This window comes from Microcaecilia unicolor, chromosome 6 (assembly GCF_901765095.1).
Source record: "Microcaecilia unicolor chromosome 6, aMicUni1.1, whole genome shotgun sequence".
Lineage (NCBI taxonomy): Eukaryota > Metazoa > Chordata > Amphibia > Gymnophiona > Siphonopidae > Microcaecilia > Microcaecilia unicolor.
In genome coordinates this window covers 47,905,073-47,928,520 of record NC_044036.1, presented here as the reverse complement: position 1 = coordinate 47,928,520, position 23,448 = coordinate 47,905,073, and the positions used below count along the sequence as shown (strand labels likewise).

General features: G+C 43.2%; 1 protein-coding gene across 1 annotated transcript; it reads left to right on the top strand.

Moving 5' to 3' along the window:
- Positions 1-5,414: 5,414 nt before the first annotated feature.
- On the top strand, positions 5,415-22,896 carry PTGER3 (prostaglandin E receptor 3). Its single transcript, XM_030207051.1, has 2 exons — positions 5,415-6,370; positions 20,330-22,896. Exons 1-2 carry the CDS (start codon positions 5,516-5,518, stop codon positions 20,639-20,641), a joined length of 1,167 nt encoding a protein of 388 aa, XP_030062911.1. The 5' UTR covers positions 5,415-5,515; the 3' UTR covers positions 20,642-22,896.
- The last annotated feature ends 552 nt before the right edge of the window (positions 22,897-23,448 follow it).

Sequence of the window (23,448 nt, the reverse complement as noted above, 5' to 3'; positions counted from 1 at the left end):
CTCATAAGTTACCATTACAAGCTTCGACTCCATGCTAATTGGTCTACCTTTTTGTTGAGTGTTATTTGCCCTAAAATTAATGTATAGATGGTAGGAAGTCCGACGTTTTCTTTTTGATTGTTTTCTTGGTGGCATTCGTGTTAATCCTTACCTCCCCCCCCCCCCCCCCCCCCCCCCCGGGTGATATTTTTTACTTTAATTCGGGGTGTATTATATTTTGTTTATCTTTTTTTTTTTTACCATAGTGATATTTTCTTTTGTTGATTAATGTCATGTCAAGATTGCGCACAGAACAACTTTGCTCCCAAGATGAAAAATGGCTAACGAAAACGATCCAAATAAACGTTCTCGGAAATTATATGGGAAACAACACGAAATGAAAATGTTCTGACTGCCCATCCCTAGTCTCCACTAGCCATTCCTTTCCCCTGCTCAGAAGAACAGTAATGCTGTTCCAAGGCCTGGTTAATATTTGCCTTGTTGCCTTGTCATAGGCCAGGTTCATTCTGTTTGAGTTCTGTGGGTTTAAGCTGGTTTGGTATGGCAGGTTTGTTGTAGGTTCTTAGTGACTTTTTATGTGCACTGCCGTTTTGTGCTACTTCACAACATGACTGATAATGGAGAGAGTTTGTATCACTGTTACTGTTGGAAATTTTTGCATGGTGAGTAGTAAATGGAAAGCCAAAAAACATTGGACGTGTCCCCCCCCCCCCCCCCCTAACGATGGTCCACAACACAGCAAGAAAAATTGAGAAGAAGGGGGCAGAACAGTGTGGTGCCAAACCAGGTGGTTTATTGAAGGAACTCAATAAAATGACTGGACACAGTTCTGCATTTTGGCGCCACATGTGCCTGTTTCAGCAGTCAAATAAATTATTCCCAAAGTGCTGACAAATGAAGTGCCAAAGTAGAGAAGTCTATCAGTAGAAGCAGATGCACATGGCGGCGAGTAGTAAACGGAAATCAGTCTGGTCAGCGAGTCATTTCAGAGACTATCTTCAGCCAATGTGGTATGAATTTCTTTTCATTTTTAAATATTAGTAGTTCTTTTCTCATGTGTGTGTGTCAGTGGGGGGAAAACAAAAACCATGAGGGCAATTTTCAAAGCTCTTTGTTTTCATGTAAACACTGCTGGTGCTTTTGCCCATGGGCTTTGCATTAGTTCTAAAAGGGCAAGTGCAGTTTTTATTTGCCTTTGAGCCATAACTGCTTTTAAGATGAACAATGTTTAAAAAGCTGCTTTACCTGAGTAAGTCTGTATTTGCCTAAATTAGAGGCCCTTTTACAAAGTGCTGGTACAACAACTACTGCCGCCTTGTATGTGCCGGTAGTGCCCGCCCCCAGTGCACGCCATTTCCTGCGTGACCGGATTTTTTTTTTTTTTACTGCCGGGTTAGCGCAGGAGCCTTTACCATCGCCTAAACAGGTGGTGGTAAGACTAAGAGCTCTCCCCAGAAATGTCCACACAGCGTTTAGTTACCACACAGCCATTTCCTTTTTTATTCTTTTTTTATCCACTGTGGTAAAAGGGGCCTCAGCGTACAGCAAATCCACACGATGCTACCACAGGACCCCTTTTACTGCAGCTTTGAAAATAATCCAATCTATGCCTTCACAGGATTTTGTAGGGGATGGGTCCTCAGATTGAATTACCAAGATCTCAGGGGTGAGAGTGTTCTGTAGGCCTGAAAGATAATGGGGGGGAGGGGCAAAGATTTACCTATGGTACCACCCTTGCAAGGTATTGGTCACCTCCTTAATTTGAACCCCAATTGTCATGGTTCTTAACTTATTGCTGTATTCACTAGGGATGGTCCAAGAAAACAGGTAGCCGCACGATTTACAAGATCCAGCACAGCATACAAAAAGGAGCAAATCACCAGGAAAATAAAGTTTCAAAAAATGTCCAATTTATTCACCGCTGAAGCCTTGTTTCGCTCTCACAAAAGGCTCTGTCAGGGGCTTGAGATCAAACTGTTAATAAACACATAAAAGCATCTTAGTATGATAGGAGACCTGTCCCCTATCACCTTCCACCCTCAATAATGTTGATCATCTCTTTCTTTCTTTCTTTCTTTCTTTCTGTCTAATCAAAGCTACTGAGTCATCCACCACTCAACCTATCCCATGACACTTCTGAGCCCTAATACCTCCAATAATGAAAGCAATGCAATTAAATTCTGCTCCTTTCCCCTCCCTCCCTCTCTCTTTCTCTTATCTCTCCCAGAAGCTGTTAAACCCAATCCTTTTTCTCCTGCCCTCCCACTGATGTTTTCCAGTGTATTCTTCATCCCTCCTGCCATTGAAATTTCTGCTTTTACCTTGTGTTGTCCTCTCCAGTGATGCCTGTACCTCCCTCTCTGTACCACATCATCCTCATGACATCTTCTACCTCCTCAGCTAGTGCCCCCTTTCCTTGCCATGATGATTCTGAAGTCCCAACTCTAGTTAAAACCACCTTTAGCCCTATCCTATGTGAGACATAGCTCCACCTGCCCTCCCCCCCTCCATACACACACACGCAGATCCCGTGCTCTTTCTCTTCTGCCTTTGCCCCCATCCTGTTGCCAATATATCACCAATTGTGGGTGCACTGTTCTAGGCAAACTATAGAGTAGCCTCAACAGCCAGCATAAACCATCTCCAAGTAGAAGCTTTAACAGTAGGCTCTCAGTTCTTAAGAAAATCTTCTTTATTATACTACTCAGAATAAACAGAGAAAATCCAATTTACAGTTCAGTTGCTTAGACAGAATTGTTGCCTTCTGCACAGAGTCTGTATCTAGCAACCTCAGAGGCAAGGAGATGGTCAAAGAACAGCCCAACTAAGAGGAAAAAGCTGTAACACTCAAAGGAGAATAGGAGGGATTAACTCAGGGAAAATAAAAAGAAAATAACTTGGGGAGATGGTAAAAAGTCTTGATGGAATTACAATAGATTAAGGAGGGATCAGCCCCTAGCACAGCTGATAATTACCAAGGCATACTAGCAAGACTAGACTTTCTCACACAGCCAGCAGAGGCAGAGAAGGAGAACTGGCCCTAGCTCAGAGCTAACAACCAATAGGGAAAGCTCACAAGGATCAATCACAAGATACTGTAAACCAGGGGCGTAGGCAGACCTGCCATTTTGGGTGGGCCCAGAGTGAACCTGGGTGGGCCCTTCCAACCCCCATCCCTACCTCTGTACATACATACAATATAGGTTTTTTTTTAATAATAACTCAGCGTCTGCCTATTTCTCTCTGAACCTCCTCCCCGGTTCTGCCTCAGAGCCGTTGGCCATTGCAATTCCTATAGGCAACCTGCACCGCCCTGCAGGCTTCTCTCTACCACGTCCCCACTAAAGAAACAAGAATTGACATCATTGAGGGCAAGACATGATAGAGAGAAGCCTGCAGGGCTGGCACAGGATGCCTATAGGAATTGCTGCCGGCAATAGCTCTGAGGTAGACCAGGAGGGGGTGGTTCTAGAGAGAGATGGGCAGATGCTAGGCCACGAGTGGAGAAGAGGGAGAGAGAGTAGTGAGGTGCTGCCACTGAAGAGTTTTGGGGGGCCTCATGGGCTGCTGACTGGGTGGGCCAGAGGCAAGTGCCCACCCAGGCCCACCCTTAGCTACGCCACTGCTGTAAACTAATACAAAGTGCTATCTATTACACAGACAATGAACTAAAATACAATTAATACACATACATCACAATACACCCTGCCTCCATGAATACGGGGGCAGAACAGTGGGGTAAATACAAATGCCTTGAGAGTAGTGGGAGCAAAGAATGAGAAGGAAGTGTGAATAGGGAAGGAGCAAAGAAAAAGGTAGTGCTGGCAATATAATTTAGGTCACCATCGGGCTCATTTTCGAAAGAGAAGGGCGCCCATCTTACGACACAAAGCAGGAGATGGGTGTCCTTCTTGCAAGGCCGCCCAAATCGGCATAATCGAAAGCCGATTTTTTTGACACCCTCAAAGGCTTTCCATTGCAGGGATGACAGCTTAGCGAAGGTGGGACTGGGGCGTGATTAGGAGATGGGCGTCCTCGGCTGATAATGGAAAAAAGAAGGGCGTCCCTGACAAGCACTTGGCCGACTTGGTCCATTTTTTCTTGCGACCAAGCCGTGAAAAGATGCCCGAACTGAGCAGATGACCACCGGAGGGAATCGGGGATGACCTCCCCTTATGCCCCCAGTGGTCACTAACCCCCTCCCACCATAAAAAACAGGTTAAAATACTTTTTTGCCAGCCTCTATGCCAGCCTCAAATGCCATACTCAGGTCCATCGCAGCAGTATACAGGTCCCTGGAGCAGTTGTAGTGGGTGCAGTGTACTTCAGACAGGTGGACCTGGGGGGAGGGTTGTGAAGTCCACTGCAGTGCCCCCTAGGGTGCCCGGTTGATGTCCTGGCATGTGAGGGGGACCAATGCACTACAAATGCTGGCTCCGCCCATGACCAAATGGCTTGGATTTGACCATTTTTGAGATGAACATCCTTGGTTTCCATTATTGGCGAAAACCGGGGCCGGCCATCTCTAAGGTCCACCTAAATGTCAAGATTTGGGCGTCCCTGACCGTATTATCGAAACGAAAGATGGATGCCCATCTTGTTTCGATAATACGGGTTTCCCCACCCCTTAGTGGCACCGTCCTTAGAAATAGGCACCCCTGTTCGATTATGTCCCTCCATATCAAAGTTGACTCATCACAAGGAGCGTCACCATGTGAAAGTCGACTCATCACAAGGAAGGTTGGCAAAGGCCACACCACCAGTGGTAGGAGTGATATAGAGCATTACTGGAGTGAAGCCAGAGCACCAGATGCCAGATTAAAATGGTGTCTTTGCACCAGGGTGCACTCCTTTTCAGAACTTTTAAAATAGGCTGTGCATAATGTTCGTGTTTCTAAACAATATGAAATATACATTAAAATGCATGAAATAATGATAATATCCAAGTAGAAAGCTTAGTTCTCACCCCCATCCCCACCCCCAAATAAAGCACACACACACACAGACAGGAGCTTTGCAAAACCATCTTAATTACTTTTCCTTCACAAATAAAAGCTTCAATCCTTTATGCGATCATTATCATAACTATCATAACTGAAGTTATGACATTAATTGAAAAACCTTGCTCAGTAGCACTGAACAATCTTAAATGAGTTAGCCCGTTCGGATGAACATCCTACAGTACATTTTGCAGAAATGTGTCACTGGGGCAATTTCTTCAAACAGTTACTTAATGAAGGGTCTGCAATTCTGCAGTGACCATTGGCTTGAATTCTGCGTGATCATCACGCTTTGGTGGATCTGCATGAAGTTGATCAATGAAATGACGTAGAGTCCTTCCCGGCGTTCTGAGCCCGCCTCCTCGCCTTATATAGCCCTGACTAGTCCCGACTCTCTAGTACCTTCACCCTAAACTGTTCAGCAGCCCAGCTTTGGCTTCCAGCTCCTCCCGGGCAACATGGAGAAAGAAGCGGGCGGGTTCCCCCCTCACCTAACTTTTTGCTAAAGCAACAACATGAAACCTTCTCAGCTGCCGTGCAACAGGCTCAACTACACCATCAAAAGAATGTGGGATCCCAACACTTCAGACGTGGGGAAGGAAAAAAGTAACCTGACCAAATCATCAGAAGCGTGCGGCTCGGTGTCCGTGGCTTTCCCGCTGACCATGATGATCACAGGCATGGTGGGCAACGCACTCGCCATCCTGTTGGTCTGCAGATCGTACAAGAAGAAGGAAAACAAGAGGAAACAGCCTTTTCTGCTTTGCATAGGTTCTTTGGCGCTGACAGACCTCACCGGCCAGCTTCTGACCAGCCCGATAGTCATCGCCGTCTATTTGTCCAACAGGCAGTGGAGCAGAGTTGACCCGTCGGGCCACCTGTGCGTTTTCTTTGGCTTATGCATGACCATGTTCGGCCTCTGCCCTCTTTTCATTGCCAGCGCGATGGCCATCGAAAGAATGCTGGCGATCAGGACTCCCCACTGGTATTCTAGCCACATGAAAACTAGGGCGACTAAGACCGTCCTGCTCTGCATCTGGATTGGTGTTTTCGCTTTTGCCATGATGCCTCTGGCCGGAGCTGGCCAGTACCTGTTGCAGTGGCCCGGGACCTGGTGCTTTATCAGCACGGGCGACAGTCATATCGCGGGAAACACCTTCTTTGCTACGACTTTCGCGTCCCTGGGTCTTACTGCTCTGTTTGTCACTTTCGCGTGTAATCTGGCAACGATCAAGACACTGATCGCGCGGTGTAAAAACAAAACCTCAGCGTTCAAGCCCAGCAAGCAGTGGGAACGAATTACAATGGAAACCATGATCCAGTTGATGGGGATCATGAGTGTGCTTTTCGCATGCTGGTCTCCATTACTGGTAGGTAAAGACGTGTATTGTTTTCATTTACTACTACTATTTAGCATTTCTATAGCGCTACAAGGCGTTTGCAGCGCTGCACAAACATAGAAGAAAGACAGTCCCTGCTCAAAGAGCTTACAATCTAATAGACAAAAAATAAAGTAGGCAAATCAAATCAATTAATGTGTAGAGGAAGGAGGAGAGGAGGGTAGGTGGAGGCGAGTGGTTACAAGTGGTTACCAGTCAAAAGCAATGTTAAAGAGGTGGGCTTTCAGTCTAGATTTAAAGGTGGTCAAGGATGGGGCAAGACTTAGGGGCTCAGGAAGTTTATTCCAGGCGTAGGGGGCAGCGAGACAGAAGGCGCGAAGTCTGGAGTTGGCAGTAGTGGGGAAGGGAACAGATAAGAAGGATTTATCCAGGGAATGGAATGCATGGGAAGGTGTGTAGGAAAGGACGAGTGTGGAGAGATACTGGGGAGCAGCAGAGTGAGTACATTTATAGGTTAGTAGAAGAAGTTTACAAAGCTATTCAGTGGCCTGTTAGATGGGTAAAAATAACTGACAACCTATTTCTAGAAATAGGGCATAGAATTTTTTTATTTTCTGATAAACTGTATGTTTTATCTGTTAACTTTTTCTTTGGCTGAAAAAAAAAAAAGGATAACAAGGAAGATAGTTACCAGCTACAAATAATTACTCATCATGCATATCTAGTCCGCATAACCTTTAAGACGCACATGTCATACACGCTGAATAACGATGTTAAATTCTCTTGCCCAAGGAACTGAGCGGGAACAATCCCATGTTTTATAGGACTCCTTATAAACTTGGATCTCAGTGGCATTATTTATCGACCCCCCCCCCCCCCCCCCCCCATATGCGAACATAATCTTTTCTTTAGGAGGCTGCTAAGTCACATGAAGATTTTCCTAAGTGAATAAACAAAAAAAATTGTGGTAGGTACATTTAGAGGAGAAAAAAACAGTCTTACGAACACTCTGCTAGTAACAGCTACATACAGCAATTATGTACATTGTGAGGCGTTCAAGTGGATATATTTAAAGGTGCTGATTTCAAAGCACATAGACATACAAAGTTACAGAGTAACCTATGTAACTCTGTAAGTCTATGTGCTTTCGAAAACGAGCCTCTCGAATATTCATATGGCCTATATCATATTAGTAGCTGCAGACAAAGCAAATTCATCAAGCTTGTGAATTTAAAGTAGTTTTATCAGCAAATCATATCTTAGGTGCTTTAGTCGGTATGCTGTTCTGATTTTTATTTCATGCCTGTTGCTATATGGGTGTGTTTTAAAAGCTTTTTATGAAGTGTATTGGTAGCGCTTTATACAGCGCCAGTCCAGTCTTTATTCATCAAAGCAACCCAGTACTACTATGAAAAACCTTTATTACAACGTCATGCGGGCACCTATGACCACGGGGTGTGTAATCCTCAAAATAGTCTCAAGGCATACGCTCTTTGATCCAAAAAAAGAGTAGCCTAGTGGTTAGAGCACCACATGCAGAGGTGCCCGGTTCGACTCCTTTGTGATCTTTCCATTGCCTCCGGTACAAAATTAGATTATGAGCCCCCCCAGGGACAAGGAAATACAAACATTCACAATATAACAACATCACAAAATGCATACAATATATAAAAGCATATATCACATTTCTCCTTAAAATCAAGTTACTACAGGCAATCAAAAAAAAAACGCAGCCACAAATAATTGAGTCTTCAAATAAAATGATTCAGCTTTTCTCAATATGGGGGCCGTTTGTAAAGTTTTACCAAGATCACAAATATTTACATACAGATGCAAAATGAATACATGCTGTCCCCAGGTATTTAAAAAGCAACAGTATATAAAACATGCTAAGCTAGTTACAAAATAAAACAAACAGAACAAATAAAATGATAATATATGACTAACAATTCATTTTTGACTAGCTTTCAGAGGCTAAAATCTCAGATAGTATTAGCAAAATATTACAATACAGAAATACAATGACAGTTTTAAGGGGAAAGGTAGAGGCGGGGGGGGGGGGGAGAGATGGATGGATGATCAGAAGGGAACAAAGCATGGTTATGGTAATATTCTGGTTTATAGTGGGATAGGAAACCTTGTTAAGTCCTTTCTTCTGAGTATTTTAGCTGTTAATGTCAAAAGACTTAGGTTCCTGGATTGATTTAAAGATTCCTGTCAGAATTCTGATCACAAGGCATAAAGTCATTGATGCAGTAACCTGGTCCTCTGGAGACTTTTATGATTCACATGTATATTCCTGTGTTGTCATCTTTGGTTCATACTGTCTTGATCTAAGAAGAAGGCTTTGGCCCCTGAACACTAGTAAAAAAAAAAAAAAAAATATATATATATATATATATATATATATATATATATATATATATATATATATATATATATATATATATATATAGTTAGTCCAATAAAAACATACCACCTTTCTTTTCTTTTCTTTTTGTTTACTTTTTATTTATTAGTCTTACAAGTGAACTAATATATAATCCATACAACTTTAAAAGAGTTACTGTATCTAGTGAGAGAAAAGTATTTTCTTTTCAAGACTGGGGCTGATTCACTATCCTGCTTATTTTCGAAGGAGAAGGGCGGCCATCTTCCGACACAAATCGGGAGATGGCCAGCCTTCTCCTAAGGCCGGCCAAATCGGTATAATCGAAAGCCGATTTTGGCCGGCTTCAACTGCTTTCCCTCGCAGGGCCAGCCAAAGTTCAAAGGGGCGTGTCGGCGGTGTACCGAAGGCGGGATGGGGGCGTGGTTAAGAGATGGCCGTCCTCGGCTGATAATGGAAAAAAAGAAGGCCAGCCCAGACGAGCATTTGGCCAACTTTACTTGGTCCCTTTTTGTTCATGACCAAGCCTTGAAAAGGTGCCCGAACTGACCAGATGACCACCGGATGGAATCGGGGATCACCTCCCCTTTCTCCCCCAGTGGTCACCAACCCCCTCCCACCCCAAAAAATATTTTAAAACATTTTTTTGCCAGCCTCTATGCCAGCCTCAAATGTCATACCTAGCTCCATCATAGCACTATGCAGGTCCTTGGAGCAGTTTTTAGTGGGCACTGCAGTGCACTTCAGGCAGGCGGACCCAGGCCCATCCCCCCCATCCCCCCCTACCTGTTACACTTGTGGTGGTAAATGGGAGCCCTCCAAAACCCACCAGAAACCCACTGTACCCACATCTAGGTGCCCCCTGTTACCCTTTAAGGGCTATGGTAGTGGTGTACAGTTGGGGGGTTGGGGGGGCTCAGCACCCAAAGTAAGGGAGCTATGCACCTGGGATCAATTTGTGAAGTCCACTGCAGTGCCCCCTAGGGTGCCCGGTTGGTGCCCTGGCATGTCAGGGGGACCAGTGCACTACAAATGCTGGCTCCTCCCACGACCAAATGCCTTGGATTTGGCTGGTTTTGAGATGGCCGCCATTAGTTTCCATTATCGGCGAAAACCAATGTCGGCCATCTCAAAGGGCGGCCCAAATGTTGAGATTTGGCCAGCCCCCAACCGTATTAGCGAAACGAAAGATGGCCGGCCATCTTGTTTCAATAATACGGTCGGGTACGCCGCTTTACGGGGCCGTCATTAGGGATGGCCACCCTTAGAGATGGGCGCCCCCGTTCGATTATGCCCCTCCACGGTATCCTTTTGCAAAGGCACCTAAGGGCCTACATGTGTCCAGCGTGCACCAAATTGGCATTACCACCCAGTTACCACATGCCCCTGGCGGGTAATTCTGAATTTGGTGTGTGCCGAAAACATGCGGTAGAAAATATTTTCTATTTTCTAGCATGTGGTGCTTACCCAGTGGTAAGCAGCAGTGGACATGCGCTGCATGCCTACCACCCAGTTAGCACATGAGACCTTACCGCTAAGCCAGTAGGTGGCGGTATGGTCTGAGCCTGAAAATGGACATGAACTGGTTTTTATTTTGCCGCATATCCATTTTCTGGCCCCTTAATAACAGCCCTTTTTCCAGGATGTGGCAAAAACCAGCCAGGCGCATGCCCAAAAGACATGCTCACACTGCTGCAGGCTACTTTTTGCCATAGCTTAGTAAAAGGGCCCCTGTGGCTTTCATTCTGTGTCAAGGAAAGGAGGGGGGGGAGTTTAGTGGATCAGAGCCCAAACCAGTTACATATCTAGGACCCTGTTTAGTAATCTGCGCTAGAGGCGCGTTAGCATTTTTAATGCATTTTAAGCATTAGCATGCGCTAACCATGCGCTAACCATGTAGATGCATGCTAATTTTTAGCACATGCTAAAAATGCTAGTGCTCCTTAGTAAACAGGGCCCCTAGGGGTCCTTTTACAAAGGTGTGCTAGCATTTTTAGCGCATGCTAAAGCACGCTAATTAATCATTAGCATGCACTAAAACTGCTAATGCGCCTTTGTAAAAGACCCCCCCTAGTGAGGTCCTTCTATAAGATGCACATATCACAACATGGAAGGAAAAGTAGCAAAAGAGAGCGAGAGGATATGGGTAGGTTTGTGGAATTAGAAAATACTCATCATTTCTTCTGTCAAGCCATTTCAGCTCTTCAGAGATTGCCTTCATAATTAAGTAGCATAAATCAATCCTGTCTCTTTCCCAGGCTTCTCTTAGATCTTGATGTCCATAGAACTGTAACCTGTGGTTCTTTGGCATTACTCTGCTTCTTCTGATTTAAAAGGCCAGTGATTTTTTTTTAAAAGCTTGTTTGCTTCAAATTCATTTCATTTATTGATATTAAATTTCAAGTAAACTACGTTGACTCAAGAATACGCTCTTCAAAAATAAAATTTATGAAAAATCTTTGTTGGAAGAAGCAACTAACTAGCTAGTCACACACGCAAGGACTAACACCAGCTGCACATACTGTAGAAGGACTGGCTTATCCACTTTTACTCTAGCTGACAACATTTTCCTGCATCTTTTCTGACTTAAATTAGTCAACCTTATTTCTATCTTACTATATCTTATCTGTCTGAAGGAAGTGAAACTAGGAAATCAAGTACGTTAGCGTTTAACTATAGAAAAGGTGATTACGACAAAATGAGAAAAATGGTGAAAAAAAGACTGAAAGGAGCAGCTCGCAGAGTAAAAAACTTGCATCAGGCGTGGATGCTGTTTAAAAACACCATCCTGGAGGTTCAGGACAAATATATTCCACGTATTAGAAAAAAGGGAAAAAAGACTAAACGTCAGCCGGCGTGGCTAAACAGTAAGATAAAGGAAATCATTAGAGCCAAAAAACAATCCTTCAGAAAGTGGAGAAGAGAACCAACTGAAAGTAACAGGATAGATCATAAGGAATGCCAAGCCAAATGCAAAGCGGAGATAAGGAGGGCAAAAAAGGACTTTGAGAAGAAATTAGCGTTGGAAGCAAAAATACATAGTAAAAACTTTTTTAGATACATTAAAAGCAGGAAACCGGCCAAAGAGTCGGTTGGGCCGCTGGACGAAAATGGTGTTAAAGGGGCGATCAAGGAGGACAAAGCCGTAGCGGAGAAATTAAATGAATTCTTTGCTTCGGTCTTCACCGAGGAGGATTTGGGGGGGACACCGGTGCCGGAAAGAATATTTGAAGCGGGGGAGTCGGAGAAACTAAACAAATTCTCTGTAACCTTGGAGGATGTAATGGGTCAGTTCAGCAAGCTGAAGAGTAGTAAATCACCGGGACCTGATGGTATTCATCCCAGAGTATTAATAGAACTAAAAAATGAACTTGCGGAGCTACTGTTAGAAATATGCAATCTGTCCCTAAAATCGAGTGTAATACCGGAAGACTGGAGGGTAGCCAATGTTACTCCGATTTTTAAGAAAGGTTCCAGAGGAGATCCGGGAAATTATAGACCGGTGAGTCTGACGTCGGTGCCAGGCAAGATGGTGGAGGCTATTATTAAGAATAAAATTGCAGAGCATATACAAAAACATGGACTGATGAGACAAAGTCAGCACGGATTTAGTGAAGGGAAGTCTTGCCTCACCAATCTAATGCATTTTTTGAGGGGGTAAGCAAACATGTGGACAATGGGGAGCCGGTTGATATTGTATATCTGGATTTTCAGAAGGCGTTTGACAAAGTGCCGCACGAAAGACTCCTGAAGAAATTGCAGAGTCATGGAATCGGAGGTAGGGTATTATTATGGATTAAGAACTGGTTGAAAGATAGGAAGCAGAGAGTAGGATTGCGTGGCCAGTATTCTCAGTGGAGGAGGGTAGTTAGTGGGGTCCCGCAGGGGTCTGTGCTGGGTCCGTTGCTTTTTAATGTATTTATAAATGACCTAGAGATGGGAATAACTAGTGAGGTAATTAAATTCGCCGATGACACAAAATTATTCAGGGTCGTCAAGTCGCAGGAGGAATGTGAACGATTACAGGAGGACCTTGCGAGACTGGGAGAATGGGCGTGCAAGTGGCAGATGAAGTTCAATGTTGACAAGTGCAAAGTGATGCATGTGGGTAAGAGGAACCCGAATTATAGCTACGTCTTGCAAGGTTCCGCGTTAGGAGTTACGGATCAAGAAAGGGATCTGGGTGTCGTCGTCGATGATACGCTGAAACCTTCTGCTCAGTGTGCTGCTGCGGCTAGGAAAGCGAATAGAATGTTGGGTGTTATTAGGAAGGGTATGGAGTCCAGGTGTGCGGATGTTATAATGCCGTTGTATCGCTCCATGGTGCGACCGCACCTGGAGTATTGTGTTCAGTACTGGTCTCCGTATCTCAAAAAAGATATAGTAGAATTGGAAAAGGTACAGCGAAGGGCGACGAAAATGATAGTGGGGATGGGACGACTTTCCTATGAAGAGAGGCTGAGAAGGCTAGGGCTTTTCAGCTTGGAGAAGAGACGGCTGAGGGGAGATATGATAGAAGTGTATAAAATAATGAGTGGAATGGATCGGGTGGATGTGAAGCGACTGTTCACGCTATCCAAAAATACCAGGACTAGAGGGCATGAGTTGAAGCTACAGTGTGGTAAATTTAAAACGAATCGGAGAAAATTTTTCTTCACCCAACGTGTAATTAGACTCTGGAATTCATTGCCGGAGAACGTGGTACGGGCGGTTAGCTTGACGGAGTTTAAAAAGGGGTTAGATAGATTCCTAAAGGACAAGTCCATAGACCGCTATTAAATGGACTTGGAAAAATTCCGCATTTTTAGGTATAACTTGTCTGGAATGTTTTTACGTTTGGGGAGCGTGCCAGGTGCCCTTGACCTGGATTGGCCACTGTCGGTGACAGGATGCTGGGCTAGATGGACCTTTGGTCTTTCCCAGTATGGCACTACTTATGTACTTATGTCTATAAGTTCCACCTCCACTTACATCCTGTGCTGTCTGTTAAGATGTTTTAATGTAGCATAATATACCATCATGTGTCCTGTTATTTGAATGTATTTACTGCTGTAAATGCCTATTATCTATATCCAGCTTATTCTTGCTGTACACTGCCTTGGGTGAATTTCTTCAAAAAGGCAGTAAACAAAAGGGACCCTTTTACTAAGCCGCCTCAGTGCCCAACACACGCCAAAATGGAGTTACCACCCGGCTACCATATGGCTCTTTCAGTAATTTCATTTTTGGCGCACGTCCGATACGTGTGTCCAACATAATCATTTTTATTTTCGGACACGCATATCGGACGCATGCCAAGTGGCATTCGACGCGCGTAGGTCATTACCGCCCGGTTACTGTGCGAGACTTTACCACTAGGTCAGTGGCTGGTGGTAAGGGCTCAGACCCAAAATGGATGGGTGGCAATTTTCATTTTGCTGCACGTCCGTTTTCAGCAAAAATAAAAAAAGGTATTTTTTATAGGTGCGCTGAAAAATGATTCTGCGCGTGCCCAAAACACGTATCTACACTACCGCAGGCCATTTTTCAGCATGCCTTTGTAAAAGGGCCCAAACTAAATAAGTAAATATATTGCCAAGCGACATTTAAATGGTTCTTGACAATTTTTTAAAACTATTTATCACTCACAGCTGTGAATCACCACTGTAGATAAATCTTTTCCTAGGGTCCCACAAACTGTCAAAATAGCTATTTCCTAATCTACAGCATTTTGAAATAGAACAATATTCCTCTACTGTCTCGATAACACAATATTATTTTATTATTTTCTCAGCCAGTCAGCACCTGGTTTTTTTTTTCTTAGCCTTTCAAAGCACATTATTCCCTAATGAAGCTGACTTCTAAATCATTAACCTGCTCTCTTTCACTCTCCTTGCCCTTTTCAGTTTTCTTTCATCAAATCGATAATACTTAAATAGTAATAAAGTGTGGAATCTTAACAAACTCATTAACTAGAATTCTGCATTTCATTTTGAAGTGTAGTTAAGATAGATGAGTTTGGCATGAGCTTCCCTTGTTATAAGCCAAACTATAAAAGTGGAGTGGGATTTTATATACTGTCTTTCTCTGGTTACAATCAAAGCAGTTTATATATTATATACAGGTACTTATTTTGTACCTGGGGTAATGGAGGGTTATGGCCTCTTTAATCAAGCTGTGCAGCAATGCCGACGAAGCCCATTCGGGGTGAAGAGCTTTTGCCGCACTTATAGGAATAGAATGGGCATCTCAGCATTTACCACCAGCTGATTTTGACTGTGAGCTAAAGATGCTACCATGGCTTAGTAAAAGACATCATAAGGTTCGTGTGTACAGACACATTAGGGAATCGTAGAGAGGAAGAGTTATTTTATGTCCATTACGAGCTTTAGTTTCATTGTGTTGCAGGGTACAGGCATTTAAGTTGGGTCGGTAGGGTATGCCTTTTTGAACAGGTTAGTTTTTAATGATTTCCGGAAGTTTAGGTGATCATAAGTTGTTTTCACAGCTTTTGGTAATGCGTTCCATAGTTGTGTGCTTATGTAGGAAAAGCTGGATGCATAGATTGATTTGTATTTGAGTCCTTTGCAGCTTGGGTAGTGGTGATTTAGGTATGTTCATGTTGATCCTGTTGTGTTTCTGGTTGGTAGGTCTATGAGGTCTGTCATGTATCCCGGGGCTTCGCCGTAGATAATTTTATGAACCAGGGTGCAGATATTTAATACATTTTCCAAATAAACATACAAGATCACTCTTGAACCAGAAACACAAAGAAGAATTATAACAGAAAAAATTATACCATCAGGAAATATTCAGTTTTCCTTAGACCACTATAAAATAGATGGGGACATGAGCTAAGAAATTAAGGCAATCCAAAGAGGTAAATAAACTTCAAAAGGTAAAGCTTAGCATAATCACGTACTCTGTCTTCTATTCAATATTTTAACACAACATCATCCTACATGATCTTCTTCATATCCAGAAAGCCTCGCAGTTGATCCGGAGAGAAAAAAAATATACTTGATTCCCCCCAATCTAACTACACATTTACAGGGGTAAGCCAGCAAAACTACGGCACCAAGATTCTTTTCCTTTTGCCTCATAGATCAAAAGGCTTTCCTTCTATCTTGTGTACCTTATGTAACATCAGGACATACCCAAACGTTTTGTTCACCTAACCAACTTAGAGGCAGATGCACTAAAGCTAAATGAACCTTTAATGACCCTCCAACGAGGAAAATTTGATCCGTTGCATGCATCAAAGGGCTTTTACCGAGGAAGCCAGCAGCTAACGAAAACGGAATGGAGATGAGCAATTAGTGTGAAAACCCCATTGAAACGACATGCACTAACCTTTTCCGATTGCCTTTACGCAGGAAAAAGGCAGGAAATCTAACGAGAGGTCTGGACCTCTCGTTAGGACAGCTCTGTGCCAGGAAAAATCATTAAGTAAAAAAATAAACAAACTTTGAGCCAATCCCAGCGCATTAGCAGAGCTAAAAGCGCTGTGATTGGTCCAAAGGACGTCAGAAAACACATCAAATAAAAAAAATAAAAAAAGGATCGGGAGGGGGCAAGGGCGCTCATCAGGAGCGTCCTGTATGGACGGCCTTGCCCCCCCCCCGCTGCTCCCCACTTTCCGCCGCTCCCCCCCCCCATCCCCCCCCCCCGAAAAAGCAAAATGCTAGCTGCCCCGGTCCCCCTCCCTTCCCTTCCTGTTCCTGTGTTCTGCAGAGCTAACTCCGCCTCCCGTCATTCTTCTGCCCCGTGCCCCGCCCCTGCTGCCCCCCCTGAGGTCGACTACGCCGCTCCCCCCCTCCACCGAGACCCCCCTCCCTATTAACGACCCGAGCAGCGCCCCTCACCTCTTTCTGAAGCGCTGCACGGGCAGGAAGATCTATTGTGTTGGTTGTAGAGTCTCCATGACGTCTCTTCTTCCCTGGCCTAGGCCCCGCCTCCTTCTGAGGTAAGTAACCTATCTCAAGTTCATTGTAAGAGTCTGGCATTGATTAGGATTTGTCTTACATTCAAGTGGGCAGCCAGATTCGGAATTAATGTTGTGCAATAAATGAAACATCTTTCTAGCTGCGAGGAAAAGTGCAATTAAGATATATAGAGGGGACAAGATGAGTAGTACAAAGAGAATTGGGATAAATAGATAAGAGGCATTACCTCTGCCACAAGCATGCTGCTTATACCAATGATTCAGTTCTGGACCTGTTTGGTTTTTCCAAAATTTGGCCATTGAGGTCCAGACCATCAGGACATACTAGTCTGGGAAAAATGGGGCCTGAGATTATTTATTTATTTATTTATTATTTATTTATTTATTGTATTTGTACCCCGCATTTTCCCACCTTTTTGCAGGCTCAATGTGGCTTACAGAGTGTAGATATGATAACATCGTTACATGATTTAAAAGCAGTCGATTGTAAGCAGAGGTGAAAGAGGATTTAGATGGAAGGTGTTAGGTAGGTCGTGTGAGAGGTATTTTTGGTGTGTTTGGGTGGTTTAAGGAATGATTTGTTTCATTGTTTCATTATGGTCGTTATAGTGATGATGTGGATGCTGTGATGCCATGTGAGAGCACAGACAGGCTTATAGACCTCAACGTATATACTCTTAAAGAAAGACGGGAGGGAGGGGGTATGATAGAGACGTTCAGATACCTCAATGGCATTAATGTGCAGGAGGGGAGTCTTTTTCAAATGAAGGAAAGCTCTGGAATGAGAGGGCATAGGATGAAGTTAAGAAGAAATAGGCTTAGGACGAATCTAAGTAAACACTCTTTCACGAAAAGGGTAGTAAACACGTGGAATGGCCTCCCAGTGGAGGTTGTGGAGACAAGGTCTTTGTCTAAATTTAAGAAAACATGGGACAGGCACGTGGGATTTCTTAGGAAAAGGAGAGAGGTATGGTAGCCGTGTTAGTCCACTCTTAAAGGTTATCAATAGAAATCAAACAAAATAAAACATGGAAAAGAAAATAAGATGATACCTTTTTTATTGGACATAACTTAATACATTTCTTGATTAGCTTTCGAAGGCTGCCCTTCTTCGTCAGATCGGAAATAAGGAAATGTGTTAGCAGATAGTATATATAAGAGAAACATCAAAGCATTACTTTGACAGTCTGACAGAGTGGGAGGGTAGGGGTATGCATGGGGACATCAAAGCATTTCATTGATATTCTAACAGGATGGGTGTTAGGATCTGACAAAGAAGGGCAACCTTCGAAAGCTAATCAAGAAATGTATTAAGTTATGTCCAATAAAAAAAGGTATCATCTTATTTTCTTTTCCATGTTTTATTTTGTTTGATTTCTATTGATAACCTTTAGGAAAAGGATAAGTTAGTGGTTACTGAGGATGAGCCGACTGAATGGGCCATTGGGCCCTTATCTGCTGGCATGTTTCTATGATATCTGCATATCTTTCAGATACACACTTCTACCCATTTGAAGGGAATTCTTGAACACACAGTAAGGTTACTAATGTGAGTGATACCAAAAGCTATGGCTGCAGGTGGAAGGCATTCTGCAATTGCATAGTCCAGAAAATGTTTCCCACTGAATGAAATTACTGTATTCACATTTTAAGCACCCCGGCACTGATATTAGAAATTTCACTACAATTGTGATCATTCTGTGTACCAGGCTAGTAAAGCCTGGCACCTAGTCACGGAGTTACACAGTAACATCACTTTGCATGACCATTCCAAAACCAGATACAGAAGCAAACACCAGCACCACTGTAGCCAACATTACAAAAAAGACCGTGACATATATTGCCCTTCACCTCTGTGCGTCTCTTTCCCCCTTCTAGTCCCTTTCTAAACCTCAAGGCATACTGATTTTCAGGTGAAAACTTGGCTTCTTTTTGTGCTACAATTCAATCGAGTGTTTCTTCTGTGGAGGAGTGGCCTAGTGGTTAGGGTGGTGGACTTTGGTCCTGGGGAACTGAGGAACTGAGTTTGATTCCCACTTCAGGCACAGGCAGCTCCTTGTGATTCTGGGCAAGTCACTTAACCCTCCATTTATTGCCCCTGGTACAAAATAAGTACCTGAATATATGTAAACCGCTTTGAATGTAGATGCAAAACACCTCAGAAAGGCGGTATATCAAGTCCCATTTCCATTTCCCTATTTGAAATTCAATATGGAATGTTGCTGTTGCTACTATTTGAGATTCTGGAATGTTGCTACTATTTGAGATTCTACATGGAATGTTGAGATTCTGTTGCTACTATTTGAGATTCTACATGGAATGTTGCTATTCCACTAGCAACATTCCATGTAGAAGCCTGCCCCTGCAGATCAGCAACGCGGCCGTGCAGGCTTCTGTTTCTGTGAGTCTGAAATCCTGCAAGTTCGTGCAGGACGTCAGACACAGAAACAGAAGCCTGCGCGGCCGCGTTGCTGATCTGCAGGGGCAGGCTTCTACATGGAATGTTGCTAGTGGAGGAGTAGCCCAGTGGTTAGTGCAGTGGACTTTGATCCTGGGGAACTGAGTTCAATTCCCACTGCAGCTCCTTGTGACTCTGGGCAAGTCACCTAACCCTCCATTGCCCCAGGTACAAATAAGTACCTGTATACTACAATATGTAAGCCGCATTGAGCCTGCCATGAGTGGGAAAGCTCAGGGTACAAATGTAATAAAAATAACAGTAGTGCCCAGGTGGAATCAGGATACTGGGCTAAATGGATCATCAGTCTGACCCAGTATGTCTATTCTTATATTCTTATGTACCCAATGTGAGCATGTGAAGAAAAGGTGCATCTAATAAGCACATCAGATGAATACTGTGGTTTGTCCTAAACACAGGATGAAAGTGGTGGTAATGCTGGTGATCGTGATAGTAACAGTTTATCTTCCTAATAAATATATAATAAAAGGACCCCGTAGCATAACTTGGGATTTTACCACACGATAGCTACAAATTTTATGCTGAGACCATTCCCACTCATTTTTATTGCAGGTCATACGTTAATGTTCCCAACAGTGCACGGTTCTTTCAGAGAGCCAACATGGGACCAAATAAATACAAAATTTTAAAAATAAAATACCCACGCTAAGTGCAGTGTGCTACCTGGATTGCACTTCCGTGACCATTCTCAGCTCACGCCACACCCCCTGATTGAAAAATTTAACAAAAACCAAGTAATGCATGATTTCATGTGTGGAAACTGGCAGACTACTAGAAAAACCCCTTAACACGGCCACGCAGTAGTCTGTATGCATTAATCTGTCACTATCAGTCCATCTATAGAAAAGCAACATCCTTCTAAGCCACACTAGCGACTGCTTTGCACTAATGCCGACACAGCCCATCCACTTTGAATGGGCTATGTCGGTATTGCTGCATGGCTTAGTAAACAGGGGGGATAAATGTCTACACTTACCTCACCCAAAACAAATAAATTCCAAGAAACGTAAACACAATACAAGCAATAAACATTTCAGACCGGAGGTACTCAACCATATTTGCTAGATCATCTGAAATCCAGCAGAACAAGTTTCTTGAGGGATGAAAAGGTACTTGAAAGTGTTAATGACTAATTTTGCATAGTATCATTTTATGTTGCTAAATGCATGTTTCTTTCCCCTTCTTGTTTTCTCTTAGGTGATAATGCTGAAAATGATATCCAATCACACTTCTGTTGAACACTGCAAGCGATCTTCCGTTATCCAAAACATGGAGTTGCAGAAAGAATGTAATCTCTTCTTGACGGCTGTCCGGTTGGCTTCATTGAACCAGATCTTGGACCCTTGGGTTTATCTGCTGCTAAGAAAGATCCTCCTCCGAAAAGTCTGTCAAGTTGCAAATGCTGTCTCTAGCTGCTCTAAGGACAGACAAAAAGGGGAGCCTATCATTTTAGAACCTGAAATCAGCAGACAGAAGCTTGAAAGCAAAGTTCCTATTGGTGTCTGTTAGCCTTACCTTTGTCAACCACTAACAAAAATTAGACCCATTGGCATGAGAGCATCTTTAAACATTTTAAGGACAGATTTCAAAGTCATTTTCAGCTGTTTGAAAATGCTGAAATTGCTTGCTCTGCACGCAGGTTAAAATGCATGCAGTTCCATGAATTCTGTACTTCTACCTGCATTTGAGGGAGGTATTCCTGGAAGCGAGGTTAACATTAGGATTATAGTGGATAACAAGACAAAGAATTAAGGCAACAGAAGACGAAGATTTCCAAATTGTGGTGCAAAATCTCTTATTCTGTCATCAAATCCAGTTGCCTAATGTGGAAACAGTGGTATACCTAGCTTGTTCACCAAACGGGGTGGGTCACCACTGCGCCCCCCCGACACATCACTCCCCCAGTGCATCACCCCTCCTGAAGCACGTCACACCTCCCCATAGTGCATCACTCCACCACCTTTCCTCCTAGCAAGGGGGTGCGCAGAGCAGGCTCACGGCTATCAGCTCCGCCGGTCCCCTGCCCTGGAACAGGAAGGAACATAAGGGGGGGCAGGGGATCGGAAGAGCTGACAGATGTATGCCTGCTCTTCGCACCCCTTGCTGCCTGTACCTGAGGCGGACCACCCCCACTGCGCCACCCTTGGTACGCTACTACGTGGAAAAGGCTCAACACAGCCATGTTTCGGCATGTGTGCCTGCCTCAGGTGTCGTAAAACCTTTACGTTCGGCAATTCACATTTAATCAGTGCATATACAGAAATGAAAGGAAAAGCATCAAACACTTGATGGCGCCAGAAAGACCAGCCAGCGTTCCGCATGCAACTGCAACTTGGGAATGCTCGTCTTCTGTTGCCTCACTTCGTTGTCTTGCTGTTGCACACCCATCAGGATTGGACCTCCTTTTTTGGTTCCTGGATTATAATGGATATTCATTAGTACTTTCAAAAGTAGATCTGGTCTTAGTTTTTAAAGAAGTATTCAGCTATACGGGAAATGCAAATGTATAGGGGTATTTTGTTAGACAGTTTTCAAAGCAAAAGTACATGCCTAGTTATACTTTGAAAATTAAAGTACAGCTGTGTGGGCAGTGTGAAAATTGCTCCTGAATGTGACATGGGAATGTGAAGAAAAATGGATGGACAATGACATCAAGCATTTGTGCCAAATATACATGTCAAAGGAAAAAATAACTTACGGCTTCTGTGTGTCCTCAACTAGTTGTCTAGGTTCCAAAATACACATTGCGTAAGATGGACTGTGTTGTGCTGCAACAATATATTTATTGTGTCCTGCACTAAAGAAACGCAGATATTGTTGTGATATTTCACTTTCACAGAGAGCTATTGACAACTGTGATGTGATGAGGGCATTTTATGCAAGTTCAGCTGTCTCTGTCCTTAAAAAAAATATTGGCTGAATGTTCACTTTCTACATCTGAATAAGAACTATAAATGAAGTTTTCCCAAGATGTGACACTTGACCATCAGGAACTGGTGCATTCCCACAATGCTGTCATTAGAGCTGTCAACGGGCTGCCTGTAAGAAAGAAGATTGTAGTCCAAATGTTAATATGGAATTGGGATCAATTTTTAAAGCTGTTTGAAATGCAATCAGGCAGAAAGTTTGGTTGTACTTTGTAAAAAGTTCTTATCATATAAATGTGAATGTGGCCATTTGCACAGAAATATCTTCATTCCATAATCAAATCATTTGCCTGTTCTAACTTGCAAATTTCGAATTGCCGTTTTACGCAAATAAGTCTGTGGCACCAAGTTAACAGTTCTGTGGCATGTAATATGCTTGTAAAGTGTTAATAAGGATTAGTCCAGTGCAGTATTATATAATGGCTAGTGCCTTTAGATTAAGGATGTGCATTTATGAGTATTTTGTTCACTTGGGTGCCTAAAAAGTTTAAGTGCATGCAAATTGCTTGTACATGCGTATACCTATGAATTAACACATGCACAATTAACACACCTAAAAACATTCTTAGGCGCATCCAATGCACTCACAAAAAAATGAATGCATGAGATGAACTAAGAACAATATCTCCAAATTGGGAGAAATGTGTTTAAAATGAAAATGAATCAAACTTTTTCTAGTCATGCACATCTATGCTTGGGGTCATTTGTGGCCAGTGAATAGATTATAGATCTTATAGTAAAGATGAAGGTTCTGCTTATGGCTTGATCTGTAGGAAATCCAAGAAGACAGGAGGAGCCTCCATGGGGAGTCAAAGCAAAACAGCAAAAGTAGAGGCTGACAAATGCACAAACCAATAGGGAGATAATATCAAAAACCAGTTTATTCAGAATATTCATATCAAGGACCCGACGCGGTCTGTGTTTCGGCGCCAAAGCGCCTGCCTTGGGGGTCACAAACAACTTTCTCTGAGAAGAAGCTGATTGGCTTGAATAATTCCTTTCTGTATGCACGTGGTTATAAAAGCAAGTTAATCCACAGAGAGAACAAAAGACCTGTCACATGGTTTTTGCTGATCGGTTGGCTGGTCTTTTGTTCTCTCTGTGGATTAACTTGCTTTTATAACCACGTGCATACAGAAAGGAATTATTCAAGCCAATCAGCTTCTTCTCAGAGAAAGTTGTTTGTGACCCCCGAGGCAGGCGCTTTGGCGCAGAAACATGGACCGTGTAGGGTCCTTGATATGAATATTCTGAATAAACTGGTTTTTGATATTATCTCCCTATTGGTTTGCGCATTTGTCAGCCTCTACTTTTGCTGTTTTGCTTTGATCTGTAGGAAAAGCACTGTCCACTTTCTAACATTACTATGAGGGGCATTTTCAATATGGT